At 42.5% G+C, this 18,641-nt stretch overlaps 2 protein-coding genes across 2 annotated transcripts in view; one reads left to right on the forward strand and one right to left on the reverse strand.

Annotated features, from left to right (window-relative positions):
* LOC110981061 (casein kinase I-like) overlaps positions 1 to 246 on the reverse strand; it is a 67,844-nt gene extending 67,598 nt beyond the window's left edge. The window contains exon 1 of the mRNA XM_022238261.2: positions 38 to 246. The gene's annotated coding sequence lies outside the window, so the exon portion shown is untranslated. The remainder of the gene's footprint in view (positions 1 to 37) is intronic.
* On the forward strand, positions 12 to 16,848 carry cep120 (centrosomal protein 120). Its single transcript, XM_022238220.2, has 18 exons — positions 12 to 150; positions 1,087 to 1,214; positions 2,131 to 2,295; positions 2,958 to 3,099; positions 3,669 to 3,829; positions 4,366 to 4,563; positions 5,377 to 5,607; positions 6,784 to 7,027; positions 7,669 to 7,894; positions 8,473 to 8,622; positions 8,882 to 8,996; positions 9,396 to 9,563; positions 10,476 to 10,667; positions 11,157 to 11,246; positions 11,729 to 11,934; positions 13,393 to 13,564; positions 14,080 to 14,324; positions 14,759 to 16,848. Exons 1-18 carry the CDS (start codon positions 105 to 107, stop codon positions 15,015 to 15,017), a joined length of 3,138 nt encoding a protein of 1,045 aa, XP_022093912.2. The 5' UTR covers positions 12 to 104; the 3' UTR covers positions 15,018 to 16,848.
* Positions 16,849 to 18,641: the final 1,793 nt, after the last annotated feature.

Genomic DNA, 18,641 nt, shown 5'->3' on the forward strand with positions numbered 1-18,641 from the left:
GCCACTTGACAAACATGGCGGCTGTTTTCAAACTTACCGGAAGCCGAGTTTGGTTCCGTTGACACAAATTTTACACAGAAACCACTCTCTGGTGTCAGTGTACCATGGGGACGAGGGAAAAGTTTCTGGTTGTCGTGTCGCTTCTTGAAGGTAAACACTAGAATAACGTTACTTCCACTAAAAATTGGGATAAAATTTTACTCGCCGGCGTAAAGTCAGGATTGCTTGATATGATACTTGAAAGGGGTTGTGCAGTACATACAGGCATGAGTGCGATGAGGGCGCTATTTTGTTTTTAAGCCTGCCATAAGGCTGCAGGCTTTACTAGTAAATAAACTGTCATAGCCAACTGTGAAAAATACATGAACTTCAAACAAATTGGGAAAACACAAGTTTCTCAGGCGTTTGAGACATATATCAAATTAAAGTCCATTTTATGATTGTTCATGATTAAGATATTTTTTCCACGGAAGGTCACCCCTAAAAAAGCAGTTGTGAATCCCCTTGCCAGTTTGAAATATCGATGTGTACACTTTTCGAAAACACTGTTTTCAAGCACCGATTTCTTCCAAATCTCACCCAGACACAAGCTGGTAATAGAAATAGGCATTGGGATCCTTTTTGCTTGCCTTAACTGCTAAACCTACCTTTTCTACAAATCTTCAAGTTCACCTGCCACAAAATGTTCCATTTCGTAGAAAATTTGAGTGCATACTGTAACGGTTGGATTGACCATTACCAGGTTCGGATGGGAGAAGAATGAGGATTCTTCTTGACTCTGTACTACATTCTGATTAGTTTATTTACACTATATACAGAGTATGATTACACATGATGTGGCATGACCGAAGGCCTGCACATAAAAGGACTGAAGCTACTCTAATCTTCCCATAATGCAATGGTCAAACCCAAGGTGAACCTGAAAGGATACGTAATCACATGGAATGTCCAGTTACAATACAAATTGTGATTTGTATTGTCATCCATTCAACCGTGCACTAGGCCGGATGTTCCATGAGTATGCGTACTCCTTCATGCCACTGATATGATTTTTGTGTCTTCCCTTTATCATAAATCTGCTTTCAGGGAGAAAATTTCCCAAAAGGTCTCGTCATCAGTTACTGATAGAGATTCGCTTTGATGGGGAGCTCCTGGCCACCGACCCAGTGGCCCACACAGAAACACCTGAACTATGCACAGAGTTGGCATGGGAGGTAAACTTGAATTTCTCTCATTTATAATCCCCAGACACCAGAAAGAATTCTATACCTGGATATCACTTGTACATTTTAAGATGTTTTTATGGCTTACTGGATGCTGTATTTGTCATTGAAGCTAAAAAAACATAGTGCGCACATGTTTGTGTATAGAATTCTCTCCGGAAATTTAAATTAAAACAGAAATGTTTGTTTTAGCTCCTTCAAAAAGTTAATGTTTTCTCTTTATTTCAATTTCATTTCACTCAGTGTAAGTCTACATTGTACACATCCTTACTGTTTGTCTAATGGAACAAAATTAACAAAATTCTTACCCAAACCCCTTTTGAAAATAATGAAAAAAAATATCTCTAGTGTGTCAATTTTGAGATGTTACTTTAATTTAAATGTGAATATTTATCTCTCCAAGTTTCAAAACTTAGTGAATTGCTAATGAAATAATCCTAAAGCTCCTGTTTAAATGTACAGTATTGCATTCAAACCTGAACGACATATCAACTTACAGCACATTTACTTGTTAAACAATGCTTAATTAATAGAAGCAACTTGTAAAAATACACGTCACTTAGACTTGCAAAACAGACATAATTGCTTACCAGTTTCACAATGCACAAATATACCAAAAAGCAGCTGTAAACCAGTCAGAAGCAATATACATGTACATGTACTTCGTATGGATTTTTAAGCTTGAAACCTGGTTCTTCGAAGCATATTTCCTGTTCTAGATAAGTTTGTAGGCTTACCAGCACCATGTAACTGGCCGCTGTTCTTACTAAAAAAAAAATTTTATTTAGCAAATGTGAGTTTTTAACAGCTCAGAATGACATGGGCCCCTGGGCACCAATTTGTACTGTATCCTGTCAGCTTCTTAATTCCTTTTTTGTGACAGTGGTGATTTCTATTTTCCGAGCAGGTGGACAAGAAAGCCTTGCACCAGCACCGCTTGCAGCGTACCCCACTCAAGCTGGTCTGCTATGCCCTGGACACGACCACAAACGCCCGGGAGAATGTGGGCTACGTCATGCTGGACCTCAGGACAGCAATCTTCCAAGAAGCCTCGCCGGCCAAAGTTCCCGTGGTAAGTTGCTAGAATCATGCCTTGCCCAGAAAGCCGTATTTCCACCAATAAAACTATTGGCCAATGTGTCTTAGCCAATGATCCAAGCGGCTGTGATTTGTGTGGCTAGATTTCCGAAAGCCAGTTTTCCAAGCATGGCCAAACATTAGAAACCAAAGCCATGCCAGTCTTGGGACAAGGTCCATTACAAGGTACATGTAGGCGTGTGTAAGTTTGTTTTTTTGTCAAGTGAGAAATTTTTTTATAAAGTAAACAATCGGTCACAAATCATGTTCTCAATTATAAGTATATATGAGTAATTCCAGAAATTAGGGGTCCAAAAGTGTGACACCTTTGTGTCCCTGTTACATCTGACCTTTGTTATTTGACATGGAAATATCACCGGGATTGTTTTCAAACTATTACTGTTTGTTTGGCAGGTAATTTGCATCTGCTCACCACTCTTGGAAATTAGAAAATGTGTTCCGAACTTACAAAATCACATCAGATGTGACAGGGACACACACACAAAAATGGACACCTAATTTCTGGAATTACCCATGTGAACAGTTTACATTACTGCAGTTGGCACATGTAGATGCTCACATTCACATACCCATCTCAAACCTGCTTTGAGGTGGCCCAGAGGATAATACCAGATAAACAATGTTCCTGTCATATAGACAAGCAAGTGGCATGCCCTGCTGAACACCAAGTACAATAGGCACAAGCCTCAGCTGAGGGTGGGTGTGTCTTTGGAGGCGGACACACAGGCCAAGGACGATAGCTTCAGGGCCAAGGCTGCCCCTCCCAGGAAGGCCCCAGGTGGGTTAGGATTATAGTTTAACTTTAGTTGTAAATTCATTGCTTCTTACTTTTCTCCAACCCCAACCCCTGATTCATTTCTGCCAGAAGCCTTTATCTTGTCAGTTTTTTTTGGGGGGGGGGGTGAAGCCCTATGTGAACATAACAGTGTTTGGGCTCTGCCTTCCCCAATCCTTCAAACTCTACCAAAGATATATATTTTGAATAATCTGGGCTCTGGAAGAACAGAAAGGTAGCATGAACACACTCAACATCGCACTCCTGAAGTCATCAGAACCACTTTTAATTTTACAGTCGAGAAAACAAACTTGTAGGAGGTAACTTAAGAGAATCCTTCAACATTTTCCAGCCAAAGAGTGGCTTTTTCTCACCAGGGTGCCCAACCAATTGATCCACCAAAGCTCACTTTGTTCTTTCTCAGGCAAACTGAAAAAAAATTTACTGAAAACAATGGCTTTAGGACTCATTTTGTGGGATCCAGTCAGAATAAAATAAGGAGGCTTCCATGTGTTCTAAAAGCATTACATTGTTTGGTCAAGCCGGCCTTTTCTTGTCCTCTCACATCACAGGCATGCCAGACGATGGTACCTCTGATGCTGAGATAGATCCCAGTTCCCTCAAGCCCGTGCTGAACGAAACAGAGGGCTTCTATCAAATCGGTCCAGCCGACCGATGCACTGAGAGCTTTGTGCTGTCTGTCACCATTGGCTATGCTGCAAATCTAGCTCAGGTATCAGTTCACAGTTCCATGATACTCATTTCATTTCCTTTTATACACTACGATATTTATTCATCGGTGGTGTTTGATAAAATCATTGCCCAAAATCATTTCACTGAAGTCTGTTTGGTTCACACTTCATCCAGGGTGTTTCGTGAGATTTCCAGCAGAGAATACGTCCGACCTTACAAGTAGTTCATCATAATCATGCCTCATTGTTATCATTTATTCATTCGCTGGAAATAATGTAGAAGGATACCGTATTCAGGGAAACATCAGCAAAATGGCCCTATTGAAAAGCAGTACAAACGACATGTAATCTGTTCCTTTCAAATGAAAAAAAATGAGCCTTGGAAATGACCAAGTGGAAAGGGTACTTCTAATATACAAGAAGTGAAAGAGGGATAAAAATTCCCAAATTGCAAAGGGGTTTTTGTAACCCAAAAAAGGGCAAGAAAAAGCTAGTAGTAATTGAAAAGGTTGCATTCAGGCCCCAACATTGGGGAAAACAACTTCAATGAGCCTGTTTTTCTTCTTGTCATTGGTAGCTGGTGCCTTCCAACATTCCTCTACCATCCAGAGACAAGGGTTTTTACTTTTACTACTCCCTCTTTGGCAACGACGTCACCAATGAGCCATTTCACGACCTCCTGAATGCCAGCTTTCCTGCTGAGAGGGCATCAGTGCGACTCCGCAGCAGCGTGGCAGCGCTCAGGATGATGCTGGCTCAGGCACCAGCGCTCACGGTTGGTGTCTTCTCGAAAGTCTGAAGACATGGCATAGCAAGACAAGACGTGGCATCAAATATATTATTTTGTATTACTGGTTCAACACGGAGCCAGCCTAGCAGGCTTGGGGAAACTGCGTATCAGAATTGGATGGATTTATTCTGAATTCAGAATTGGAATCATGTTCTCATTTTGTTTTTAGGAATCAACTCTCTGCAGTAGATGATTTCTTTAACCTGAGTATTCCATGTCAGACAATTAAAAACAAGTTTACTTATGAATTTGTCAACATTGGAGATGATCTAGCTGACTCATAAAAAAACGGTTCCCACAGACCTATAATTTCTTTATGTTATTCATATTGTTGGTAATGTAGAAATAAAAACAAACCTCCAAATGTTTTAGAAGATGTCATTTTTGGATTGAATTAAAATGTTTAGCGGGGAACCCACTGCTCGCCTGACTCAAACCAGCCAGCTAACCCCAGCAATCTTGGTGGTCTAGTACTAAAACATCTGCACTAGTAAGCAGGAGACCTTAGCTTCAAATCCCCCTGAGTAAGCTTGTGTATGTTTTACAAAAGTATCTGTCAGGCCTCGACTTTAGCACTGGACTGGCATACCAGTTCTAGTAAAAAAAAGTTGCACGGCGGATTAGTTTAAAAAACGCTTCAGGCCAAGGCCTACCACAAACAACTGAGTATACAAGTATATGTAAAGTGTTTCAAATACACATTGATGCAGGGCAAAACACCCATATTGTTATGTCTTTGCATGCATTTCTTTCATATATTTTCTACTTGTGATTTAACAGTAATCCAATCACTCGCAGGTGCATCTGTGCTGCGGTGAGCAGTCCCTTGGCAGCACTCTGGTCCCCTGGAACTCCCTGCTGCAGTCCCACAGCGACGCCATCAACAGGCAGCCGCTCGTCCTGCAGGGGTCCTTCCGTCTCACGCCTCCCCCACGATCCCAGTTGCCAGCGGCGTCTACGGAGGGTAGCACTGCCTGCGTCGGAGTGTCTGTCGCTTTGAGGAGGGAGGAGATACCACTGCAGCCAGAGGTAAGATTGTCAAGTTCATGAAAGAGACACCTTGAGATGCACATTTCCGTCAAGGACTTGACACCGTCGTAACATTAACTCACAACAAGTTGATGTTAACAATGAAACAAGGTTGTCGAGTCCTACAGCAGAAGGCTTTGAGTGCTTTTCTCACAAGGTATTGGCAAGCCCTGATCATTCTGTGCTGTCGCTGATGTGCAAAAAATAGTGGTTACATTTATACCTTCTCTGGTCAACTGTCAGCATGACAGGTCCTTCTTTTGGACAGAAAACATGATTATCGAGACGTAAATTAAGAATAAAATTTATTACATGTGTTTGAAACATACTGGAAGAGCCCTCAATACAGTACTTCTTTTCCATTCAGGTTGTTAAGGACTAACACAATGACTTGTTATTTTTTTTAAATTAATTATTGTAAACATATTGGCTATTTGAAAAGCCCTAAAAAATTCTCAAGATGTATTTTTGCATTGGGGAGATGTTAATTTATGTAACGGGTTTTGCCCTTACCCAACGTATATATTAATAAACACTGTGTGCTCAGTGATTGTCTGAGAGCTTGCGAAAAAAGTCACAAGCTTACTCGGGTGGGACTCGAACCCACGACCTCCTGCTTACTAGTGCAGACATCTTAACCACTCGACCACCGAGCTTGCCGGGGTCGGCTGGCCAGTCCAAGTCAGGTGAAGCAGCGGGTACCGCGAACTATTTTCAAGATGTATTTTTGCATTAGGGAGATGTTAAAGCCCAAAGAAATATTATATGCAATGGTAACCTTCAAAGCACTAACAGCTGCATTTGTTAGTCTTGCTCTCTCTGTCTCTCTTACTGATTCCACCATCTTGGCCTTTTCACCTGAATATTTAACATTAATTATGATTTGAGCAAACAAAAAGTGCAAAGACACAGACTGTCTTAAACTGCTGTTTTTATCTGAACCTGGAGAGAGATGGCTTTTACTGCAGGGATCAATGACCATGGAGAACTGTCAGTAAATGAATTTTGGTACTTTGCACTTGCCATGTTGAATGACACTTCTTCAACATTTTGTGTACTTGAACCCATGGTGGTATCCAAGGCAGTTTGAAAAGGCTACAGCTACGTTTTCTTTGAGCTCTTTTCATCGTGCTGCTCCTAAAAGTGGCATATCTGTTCTGTCTTGTTCTAATTCAGGTGCCGTCCTCTCAACCAACATCAGCTCCATCCAGGATACCTCCCCGTACACCCCCTACTGTCACCCCTCCCAAGCCTGTCGTTGAGGGGCAGGGCAAGCCCGCTGAAGAGGGGCCCAAGTGCCTAAACTCACCAGCGGCTGGCAGCCAGGAGGACAGCTACACTGAGCCCACCGACACCAGCAGGACGGACGCAGATGCTGCCAGCATCCCTGAGGAGGAGATCAAGAGAGCTGACAAAAAAGGTTTTATTGATGACTTAGTGATGATAATGGTTGTGATGATATTAACAGCAGTGGTGATGACGACAATAATGATGGTGGTGATGATGGTGAAAGTGGTGACTGCGGTGGTGCTGGTAGTCATGGAATTAATGGTGTTGTTGATGGAAGTGATGACGATGATTGTGGTGTTGGAGATGGTGATGATAGCGGTGAATTTAGTGGTGTTGATGGTGGTATTGATGGTGTCAGTGGTGAAGGTGGTGATGGTAATGGCTGCTTGTGTGGTGAAAGTGGTGGTAATTTTGTTGAGAGTGGTGACCATAACAATGAAGGTGGTGAACATGGTGGTGTTGATAATGTTGGAGGTAGTGGTGATGCTGGTGATGTGATGTGATAATCAAGTGACTATGCTATTCACTGTTCGAAACGTCGAGTTATTCCCCGGTTCTTCTCAGAACCACACATACTCAAAGAAGAGATAAATACATGGTGTTACCGCAATCTTTACTATAGATCTAGTTTCTTTCACCATGAAAACCTTTAAGTCTTATATATGCTATTCAAGTTCACATGAACCTTGTTTTAAAATTTTTTTACTTATTTCAGCAAAACGGGTTTTTGAGCTAAAGATTTCATTCAATTTGACATGTATTTTCTTCCAGTTGGATCCAGGCAACCAGAAGTCAGAACAGATCCACACAGGGAGCCACAACCCACAACACAATCTACTAAGCATCCCACAACCCAACCAGTGAGAGATGACGCCTCTGTCTCCACCAGCCAGCCCCATGTTATGGTAGATGCCCCTGCACACCACTTCTCCATATCCATTGACCTTCGCAGTATTAAGAATGTTGAAACAGCTACAAATTTGAATATTTATTTAAGGTTTGTACAGGTTTCATGTTTAATCTGATCTGTTTTCACATGTACATTGTTCTGCTATTTCATCGGTAAAAACTTTGCCCTCTTCCATTCTGTCTATTCTGTTTCACTATTTTTTAATTTTTCTTTCTCATTTTTTTAATTGTGACTTGTAATGTTTCAAATAACTTAATTGGTTTTATCATGTTCATTATTCCTGTCTCTCATAGAAAATCCCATTTTCTACATACACCTACGACAAAATTTGTAGCTAGGCTGTGCTTTGTACTAAAGATCTATTTAACAAAACGTTGCTCAGCTGCACAACGTTTAATTATAATGAAAATGTTGGATGAGGATATTCACAGCTTGTACATCTGCTGTTTCATTTCAGTCTCAAAGCTCTCCCACAGCAAAACAAGTCCTTCATTTCCCCTCCAAAAAGCAAAGTTATAGATTTCTCGTGTAAACCTTTTTGAGCAAAGATAAGCCTGAACAGGATCAGTCCCCTCTTCCATTTCCAATTGGTTCAGCGCGACCTACGCCACCTGAAATAATTGGGTACCGCACTCTCAAATCACTCCCTGCCAATGTTCCCTCAGATACCTGTACCCATTTTTCGGGAGTGTCTCCCCCATCATGACCCACCCACCCATCGAGGTGGGGCGCCACACCGAGGTCCTGCTGCCCCACTCCTACTGCTCTTTCAACCTGGCTGCCACTGCCCAGCAGCTCCAGGAGACGCTGCTCAGGTTGGTGGCTAGGAACAAAAACCCTAGGCTCAGACTGACAGTTTTTGGTCAGTGCTGACGAGTTGCTTGTCAAGGCTCTGTCAAATATTCAGATTTATTTTAATCGTGTACATGAATGGAAGTTTTTATGTTGATACGGTATGTAAGTTCATATACAAAATATATACAGTATGTTTTGAAAATGAGACGTGCATTCCAGACTCTCCAATTATTATCTCGGTTTTAAAGTTCAATATTTGTGTTTCCTGTCTTCTTTTAGGGTGCCGTTGCTGGTAGAAGTTTGGCACAGGGACAAGATGATGAAAGACCAGCTGCTTGGTGTAGCCAGAGTCCCACTCAGTGGGGTGCTTGGGGCCGAGAAAGCCAGAATAGCTGTAAGTTCACGCATACCCATCAGATCTGTATGACAGATGGAAAGCCAAGTTGAGGTTGACCTTTGCAGAGATACTTCAATACTGAGCTGTTCATGTCTTGTTCCTTGTGTTGTGTTTCTCTGAAGGCTGTATGGGTCCACAGTTTGAAAGCCTTATTTGTGGACAGCGTTGGACTGGGTGCTTGTTAAGACTTAAACTGTTATCATGTGTAGATACTGTATTCAGGGACTGCAGACGGTGCTTACTCATTGTGTTTGTGTATGTTTCCTGTCCATAATTATATTTTGAATTGGATCTTTCTGGAGTTAGCAAGAATCTCGGCGAAGATACCTGGGGAGTTTAAGTAAATGACACAGCATTGGAAAAAAAAATGTGAAATATGTTTATTTACTGACTCAGAGTCCACACTCAGGAGGGGCAGAAGGCACAAGGCAAATACACAGCGAGAGGGTGACGGCCGAGACCACCTCCGACGGCAAGCCTAATAGGTTGGCTGAGATGTATGTGGTGTTGGGATTGGAGGACTATGGACCAATCAGGGCCCAGCAGGTCATCTTGGGATCAGAGGTCTGACTTCATGTGGTATTTCATATCACAGGCATGCAACTTTTCCTTGGAAGAGCTGATTTCCTCATTTTTCACTTCGCATTCATGCCACTGAAAATTGAAAGGCATTATATAAAGGCTTGTAAAGATTGGAATTTCCTCATTTTTTATCAAAGTCCAAGTTGCAGGCCTGATATCTGTATTCAAACTGTCTCTGTCTTTGTCACTATACATGTGTTAGATCCATTTGCAACATGTGATATTACAGAGAACCAAAGTCAATACGTCACATGCATAATTATATGTGTAAAACCAGCGCATACCAACACACGCGCATACCAACTCGCGCGCATACTCCATCGGTTTGCACTATACCTCCTTCATCGAATGATGTCATTTTTGGCTCTCTATACAGCAAGAAAAACTGGGTCGGGCCCCTTATCATAGACTAGACTTATCCACGTCACAGCACATGACGTGTTTACATGCAGGAATTTTCATTGCAAAGTAATGCTGTGGGCGGTTACAAATGACATGTGTAATTGTCCCCGTGCTTGAGTAATTCCCACTGTGTTTGTATCCACACATAGAGACTTGTAATAGTCTGTGGAGGTTGAACAAATGCACAGCCGTCAAGCGGTCGCGTGCCACGTTGTGGAATAATACCGTCTTCAGCTGGTTAATGTTGGCTTTCTTTGTGAAGTTCTGCGCATATGTGTGTATCACTTGTTGTTCATTGTGTTGCCAATCAATTCGATGCGACAAGTAAAGGGCACTGATTCTGACATCACGAAATTTCCACCTGTGCTTCTCTCTTCCCCGTTTCAAGAAACCTCAACCTCTCTAATGTCTTAGCTGAGCTCTTGAGCCCATTGCTACTTCAGAATGGTTTCAGTTTCAACCACGGTCGCTTCTCTCCGTCGTCACTTGCAGTTGACGTCAAGCAGCTCTGCAGCCCCAGCCCCCCAGCCCCGCCACGGCCTTCCTCCGCCTCCTCCTCCTGCCCATCCTCCGCCCCCAGCTCAGCAGGCCCCTCCCTCCGACCCCAGGCAGACAGCTGAGTACAAGGCAGCCCTGGAGCTGGAGATGTGGAAGGAACAGCAAGTACGGGAATTTGAGAACCAGGTAAAAATCGTCATGGTCTTCATCATCCCCGCATCCAGTGATTTGTCTTTCAAATCCCCCTTTGAGATGATTTACAGGCATGCCTTCCCTTTTCACCACAGTTCAAATATACCTCTGTTAATATTAAAAACTTCCCCTAAAAGTGTCGCCAACAATAATTACATCTAGTGTAGAAATGATGATTAATGTTGACGTCAGAGCTAAGGGCCCCTGGATGTATTTTTGCTGACACCCTTACTGAAACTCAAGTATTAAGCTCTATTGTGCTATCGGCACTGTCAACTTTTTTCAAATATCTCCTTTTCATCTTACCATTTAATTGGCTTTTAATCATAGTTACACAGTAGCAGAAACTCTTACCACTCGAGACAAACCAAACAAAATCATAAAAAGCTGCTTTTAAATATTCATAGTTGGTTAATATTTTTTCACAAAATCTGATTGGAGTTGGATTGATCTTTAAGCAGACAATGTCTCATCCTGTCTTAGCTCCAGGAGAAGGAACTCCAGCACCTGAAATCCTTGACCGAGGAGTGGAAGAGAAAGGATAGGGAGAGGGAGACACTCATTGAGAAAAAGGTAACATCCCTAAAAAAGAAAATACCTTCGCTCCTTGGGCAAAATACAGTCTGATGCAGCCAACATAAATGCAAATACAGGCTAATCACAGGCTTTGTCTCACAGGTACCCATTTATACTCGCGGATCGAGAGTGGCAAGTAGGGGTAAAGTGACTTACCCTGAGGTCACAGCATATAAGTGGCTGCTGGATTCCAACCTCTTAGTCTATGATAAGGGGCCTATTTGTTTCACAGAGATCTGGATCTCGATTGGTGATCCCAAAGCTGGTTTGCATTATGCATTAGGCCGGTTCCGGTGTCAGTGAACCAATGACAGATCACTGATTGTGAACCAGATCCGCATGAAACAAACTGTAACCAGGCCATGCCTCTGAATCAGTGTGCGCTCCTGTAGTTGGCAAACAAAGCAATTGTGGTCCCAGAAGGTATTACCCAAGTGAGAGATGTAATTCCTTTCTGTTTTTTCCTGTCTATAAAACAGCTGAAGGAGCACTCTCACCTAGAGGGTCAGCTGCGCACTGCCCTCACCGACATCGAGAAGCGAGAACGCCAGCTGGCAGCCAACGAGGCAGAGGTGATGCGTCTTCGTGGCGACCTGCAGCGGGAGCAAGAGAGGCAGATGACAGAGATGAGGGAGGTGTCCCGCCGCATGAAGGAGGACCACATCGCCCAGATGGAGATTGAAAAGTGGGTGGAGTTCTCACACCAAATACTGGGAGTCCAAGGATCTAAATCTTGGCTTCATTTCTGTCTTATGCATCAGGTTTCATTTTCGTCCCCCGAGTTAAGACCATTAACCACTTGCTGCCTGGTTTAATTTGAGGTTGCATGATGTAAAACCGGGCATTTTCAAAATTTCCCGTTTTCAAAATTCTTCAAAAAATCATAACCACACCCACACGAATGACTGTCTGGTGGCTACTCTAATCTAACATCTATTGATGCCCAAGTATTGCAGCCAGGCTTGCCACCTGGTAAAAAGAGCCCAGATTGTGCGGCGTTACATAAGTTTCTTTTGTTCGCGAAACTGACACAGTGCATTGCTGGCGTATTTTCAATAGGGGCCAGATTAGCATGCAGCGGTATTGTAACGCTCATCACTTTAGCGCTTTTATCCTCGATGGTAATCCACTCGCGCTGAATGCCACAAACAATGGTATAATTTTCCAAAACAATGACAGATTTCCTCCACTATTGACAACTGAAAAAATGTTAGCAATTCCCAGCATCTCTTGCTCATCCATTGTTGCCCATTGCTGTTAGAAATGGGTGGAAGAAAGGCTGGTGCTTCGTTGAAAACAAAACCTTTCTCAGATTTTAGGGAATACAAGTTTGAGATTATGGAAGGACAATTTACCTCATGATGGTAGTTTCTCTTTCCTATAATGATTTGGGTGGAAGTCCATCCTAATGTCATGACGATTATCTAATGACTGGTAAATAAAGAAATATTGATCATTACTGATGTAGAACGAATGTGATAAATAGCACTCTTTCTGCTGTGATGATATTGCAGGCTGTACTCGTTTTCCTGTTTTGTTCTTCTTCTGTTTTTTTAACCAAGATGGCCTCCTGAAATTGCTACGGGGTTGGGTCATATGTCTGAAAGGGACGATGACACCTTGTAATTCAACCCTCCTGCCCATCTCTAATCTACAAGGATAATCTACCAGCTTCTATTAATTGTCTATAAGGCTCTCAATGGCAAAGCCCCTTTTTACATCATGGATCTCCTCACACCTTACAGACAATCTCGCATGCTTCGATCATGTCACAAATATCTACTTTCAGAACCCAGGTTACATAGCTCATGGGGGGGGGATAAATCATTTTCAGTAGCAGCTCCTCGCCTATGGAACCAACTACCGTTAAACACATTCGAAGTTCTGACTCCATTCATTCATTCAAGACATCCCTGAAGACCCATCTCATGGCTCAGGCATTTAATTAGTGTTTCATTCATTTTTCTTTATGTCAGACTAATTCTAGTATATGTTCAGTATGTGCATTTTTTACTGCATATTTAATATACATTTGTTGTTATTTTTCTGTGTATCTAGCGCCTTGAGCGCCTTTCATTACGTGGATACGTGCACTTTACGAATCTCCATTATTATTATTATCTCTCTCTCTGTTTCCTATCAGGTCCAAGGTCCGGCTGCTTGAGGAGGAGAAGCAACACCTGTCCCAGCTCCTGGGTCAGGCCCAAGCCCAGCTGCAGGAGAAAGACCGAGAGTTCCAGTCCTTCAAGGACCAGCTGGCGACCAAGCCGGAGGTCCGACTCCAGTCCGATCTCAGTCTGCTCCAACTGGAGAAGGTTGTTTGGCCCTTTTTTGTTGTGGAGTTTAGTTATCGAAATTCCTGTATGCCCTGTGAATAGAACAGAGGACAGTTTGTCCCTTGTGGCTGACAGACCACTCAGCCAGTTTCATAGCAGAAAAGATTGCTCACCAAATTCATACTTCCAAGCCAAAAATGAGCTGTGAACGAGCCACAAGAAGTAATTGATCATTTAACTCAAGGCTTCAGTTGGTTGTTTGACTTTGGCATTGATTTCTTTCATAGTAATTACGACTTTAAAAGAAAATTTTGGTCTTTTTCAAACTTTAAAACATTTATTTAACATAAGCAAATGTTTGTAAATCTGAGTTGGATATTTGCTTTAAAAAAAAAAAGAAATATACTGAAACAAGGAAATTGTGTTTAATAAGTAATCAATTAAAGGTCAACTTTAAATAGTCTGTGTTCTTATCACCTTTTTTTCCTTATAAGAATAGAGTCCCCACACTTACTTTCAAAAGGATGCCCTGACTAACTTACGAAATTTCACAGGTTGAGCTTGAAAGGAAGCTGGAGTCAGTGAGCAAGTCCAAGGTGCACTACAAGCAACAGTGGGGGCGAGCCCTCAAGGAGTTGGCCCGCCTCAAGCAACGGGAGCAGTCGGAGGCCAAGGCTCGGCTGAAGAGGGAACAGCAGGAGCTGGAGCACATGAGGCTGAGGTACCTGGCAGCTGAGGAGAAAGAGGTGGTAAAGTCGGAGAGGCAGCAACTGGATGAGATCAAGGGGGAGCTCAACAGGTGAAAATAAAAGGGAAAAAAATTTGTGACATCACAGTGAAGGCATTCATGCTCAGAACTTGCAAGTTCACATCTCAACCCAGATAAACTTTGCTTCAAATTTTTTGTGACATATTTACTCCACTTGTTCGTGTGAAGTGTGAACCAGCCATAAGGCTTTTTTTTTCTTGGTGAAGGGGTCAGGGTTATTCACAGTCTTCTTTTTACAATTAAAAGAAAGTTCGGCGTCATGTATGTAGCTGACGAACAGGGACATTAGATCAGAGGTCAAACATTGCACAGGTGTCAAGAACAACCATTGGGGAGGCGAGTTTTTCACAAAAGGTTGTTGTCTAGTTTGGACAGTGATATTGAGCTCGATATACACCTCTGAAAAAATTCTGCCCTATGTATTGCTTACAAGAGTTAGACATGAAAAGTTTGTCTCTCATCAGATTGAAACAGCAAGAGCTTGACAAGGAGCAAAAAGCACAGCACCAGCAGGCACCACCACCACCACCCCAAGACCACAAGGAGAATACTAAACCCCCTGGATCTGGGGCCTTGGACGCAGGGGTAGAGGCACATGTAGCTAGGCTCATTGAGGAGCGGGACACGCTGCTGAGAACCGGGGTGTACACCCACCAGGATCGGATCATCAGCGAGCTGGACAGGCAGATCAGAGATTCCATAGCCAGAGGGCATGCTGTCTGATTAGGCCATGTCTTCCAAATCTAGGCATTGTCTCCGGCGTGGCTTTGCCCTACCCTCCAGATTCATTCTTTGCACAGTTTCTCTCCTGTTGGAAACATGCAAAGCTGGAAGAAATTTGAGATTTTTGAGCGAGAGGATCAGATTTCATGTAACTCCAGAATAAATCCAAAGCCAGAGAGGAAACTGACATTTGGGCAATTCCTTGGCATCAGTTGGTTGCTTGTATTAGAAGTTGGGGTACCAGATGCAAATCATGTGTCCCCAAGCAAGACACTTTACTTTGATGAGCTTAAAATGTGTTTCAAGCTGTGCCATTTCATGGCATAAACTTCCAACTTCACTTCCCATTAGAAATCAAAATTTCTGTCATGCGATCTTTGCCTAAGAAACTCGAGACTCTACTAGTGTTCACAGATTGACAAAGGAAATCGAAACGCAACATGGCAGTTGGGAATACTTTTGTAACAAAGAGCTAGTTTTCTTAAGGATCATTGATTATTGAATCAGGAATCAATGACATAGCAATTGGTTTATGATGTCCTATGTGCCTTTGTACCAGAGTAAATATCCTCAGTCAAATGACAGTAAATTCTCATTAAAGTTTAGGCTCACTAGGGACGTGATATACTTCCGTAGGTCTCTCCCGGAGTAGGCAAGTATTCTATTCCAACTGCATATCATGTATTGTGGTCAAGCTGTGGCTAACTAGTAGAGGTTGAGAACTTTTTGATCAAACTTTCCCCAAGTGGGGAAAATAACGTCTAGAATGAACCATCAAGCGTCATGCTGCTAAGACCATAGCTGTTAGTGTTGGCTGTGCTCACAGTCTACCATCATGGTGCTCATCATGGAAGACTGATTTAGCCCATGGATGTGGCTATGGTCCTGGCTTTGGCATCATGGTGCTCATCATGGAAGACTGATTTAGCCCATGGATGTGGCTATGGTCCTGGCTTTGAGATCTACATGCAGAATGAATCATCTAGCATCATGGTGCTCATCATGGAAGACCAATTTAGCCCATGGATGTGGCTATGGTCCTGGCTTTGGCATCATGCTGCTCATGTGAGACCAATTTGCCCTATGGTCTCGGCTGTGCTCCTAGCTGTGAGGTATAGAATGAATCACCCAGCGTCATGCTCCTAAATTGCCAAAACCATGGTGTAAACTTAACACCTTTAGAATATCTGTTGAAAAATACCAGTCCAATGTTCTATGTGGCTACCAATGGTGTTAATGAATCCAGTTTAACAGTACATGTACAGGTTTTGCAGTGTTATTGAAGACCAATAGCCGTTTATACGGCTAAGTTTTTAGTTTGCTCGTGGCATTAGGGTACTGAGTATTTGAAAGTATTTTGGGGGGGGGGCATGTAGATATATGCCCATTGACAGTGTTTTTATGTTCGATAGATGTGAGATGGCTTAATCCTTGAAGCCAATTGCTTCACAGAAATGAGTATGAGTTATATGACATCAATAATTGATCAATTTGTGATATTTATTACCCAAATGAATTCTCGTGTTTGACTTTGGCTGCAGCCTTCAAAGGCAGACATTGCTCAGATCCCACTGAATCAGAACAATGAATACCTACATTTTGAAGGAAAAAATAGATAATTAATTACAGTATCGGTGAATTGATCCAGGGATGGCATGTGAAAAGTTTTGTTTGTCAAGTGTAAACAAAACTAACAAATAGAAAAGGAAGATTCTCATGCTATTTTTATCGTTTTAAATGCATTTTCATCCACTGTACCATTTGAAATGTGTAAATAACGCTAGCAGACTGGTTATTAAATACTGTCTGGAACTGACAGCCTAAATAAGTGGACCATTGTGCATTGTGGTTTTGTTGTCGGTAGTTTCATTGATTGTGGGGTGACTTTCAGTCATTTTTCATGAGAAAACGTGTCTTCATTGCATTAGCTATAACATCATCTCGGACCATATTTATTTTCCGTTTGATATTTCTCTGCAAGATGGAAATACATTTGTACACCCTTACAGACAGTGGGGACTGGTGCCATGTTTCTCCTCGGTTTTCTGAGGGGGTTTGCGAGATAAAGTATCAGTTTTTGGGAGAGTACGTAAAAATACCATTCCTGGCTGCATTTGCAGACATGGCTATGACGATGTCATAGTGTTATTGCAGTTAGCCAGAGCCGCAAGAAAATGTAAACTGGGAGATGCAGGCATCGATCTGGGCATCGATTTTTCCCCCGTTCTTATTCAGGTGGTGCGGGGAATTTTCAAGATGGATTGAGGCGTTGTATTATTTCGTATAAAACAAATACTAGATGTTTTGCATTTGAGAAATGGAAAGAATAATGTTGTTCGGAGGTAATTCAAATGTAAGTGCAACGGCGCACGCCACTGTCACCGTGTAGTGTTATTTTTACCATTACACTCGTAAACATTCGTTATTTGGACATGTCTGCCAAGGGCGGGGATAGTTTTGGTACAACCATGCAACCCACAATTTGCTGCAGGTGTGCAGTTTGATGCACCCCACAAAATCACCACATCTTGTGAAAGGGACTAGTCCATCCCAGGTGGCGGAAGGGACAAGCGGAGTGTCGATACCATCACTGAGCTTGCTGAAGTTGACCGGGAAAAACCAAAACTAAATATTTTGTCAGCAGTGATCCAGGTGGCCACCCAGAGCCACGATTGCACAAGGCTGCTCTCTCCTGCACTGCTGTCCGCAAATCCGATGAATCCTGTTTAACCCAGGTCTTAAACATTTTGAAAAGAGTTTTGAAAGAGAAGAGGATCAGCTGCTGCAGATGGGGGGGGGAGGTTGCTGTGCAACAAAGCAAAAATCTTGTATTTGGTACGGAAGACAACACGTCAACATCGAACGGAAAGTTGTCATTTTTCAAGGAAACTGGCAACAACCATTTTGGTCATGTGTTTGGGCAACAGACACTCAAGTGGATTGTCGTGAGAAAGACGTTTTTGTTAGTTTGTTTGAAATTTTTGACACTCTAAAACGTGGGTTGTTTCCGGTTGCTACAGATAGCGAGATTTGAAATAGATTTTAAGGCTAATCGGCAAATAGAATGAATTGCAGTCTATTGGCCAATTGAGCGCAGGTTTGAGGGTAAACCACCGACCATGAAAGATCAAGCACAGCAATAACATTTCCAACAGTCGAGCGCTGTTTACTGTACTTTTTAAAATTAGAAAAGTTAACGTTGTAAACGTCATGGAGAACTTTTAAAACTAGCTGATGAAGTCATTATCATCAGGTTAACATCATCATCAACGACTTTGGGAGTAGGCCTATTGCAGCTTTCGGCCGTGGTCCCACTAAAACGAGGCGCTTTTTTCGTTATAGATATACAAAAAGGGCTATAAGCATTGGTCATCCTGACCAATCTATACTCGACAAGATATATGAATATGACGGAGGGTTGTCCAAACTGTGTCCGGTTCGTAAGTGACTTTGTCACAAAGTCGGATGCGCCACGATTTGCAGGCTCCCATTGGACAATCGCTGCAGGTGCAGGTTAACTTCCAGTTCAATGTAAACGGCGATCAGTGCATTAACCCTTAGCGCAGTGCGTGTGCAGTGGGCGTGGTTTAAACTGAAGTGACGTCACGCTTACGAACCGGATAG

Source organism: Acanthaster planci, linkage group LG05 (genome assembly GCF_054643075.1).
Source record: "Acanthaster planci isolate LZ-2023a linkage group LG05, COTS_SCS, whole genome shotgun sequence".
NCBI classification, from domain to species: Eukaryota; Metazoa; Echinodermata; class Asteroidea; order Valvatida; family Acanthasteridae; genus Acanthaster; species Acanthaster planci.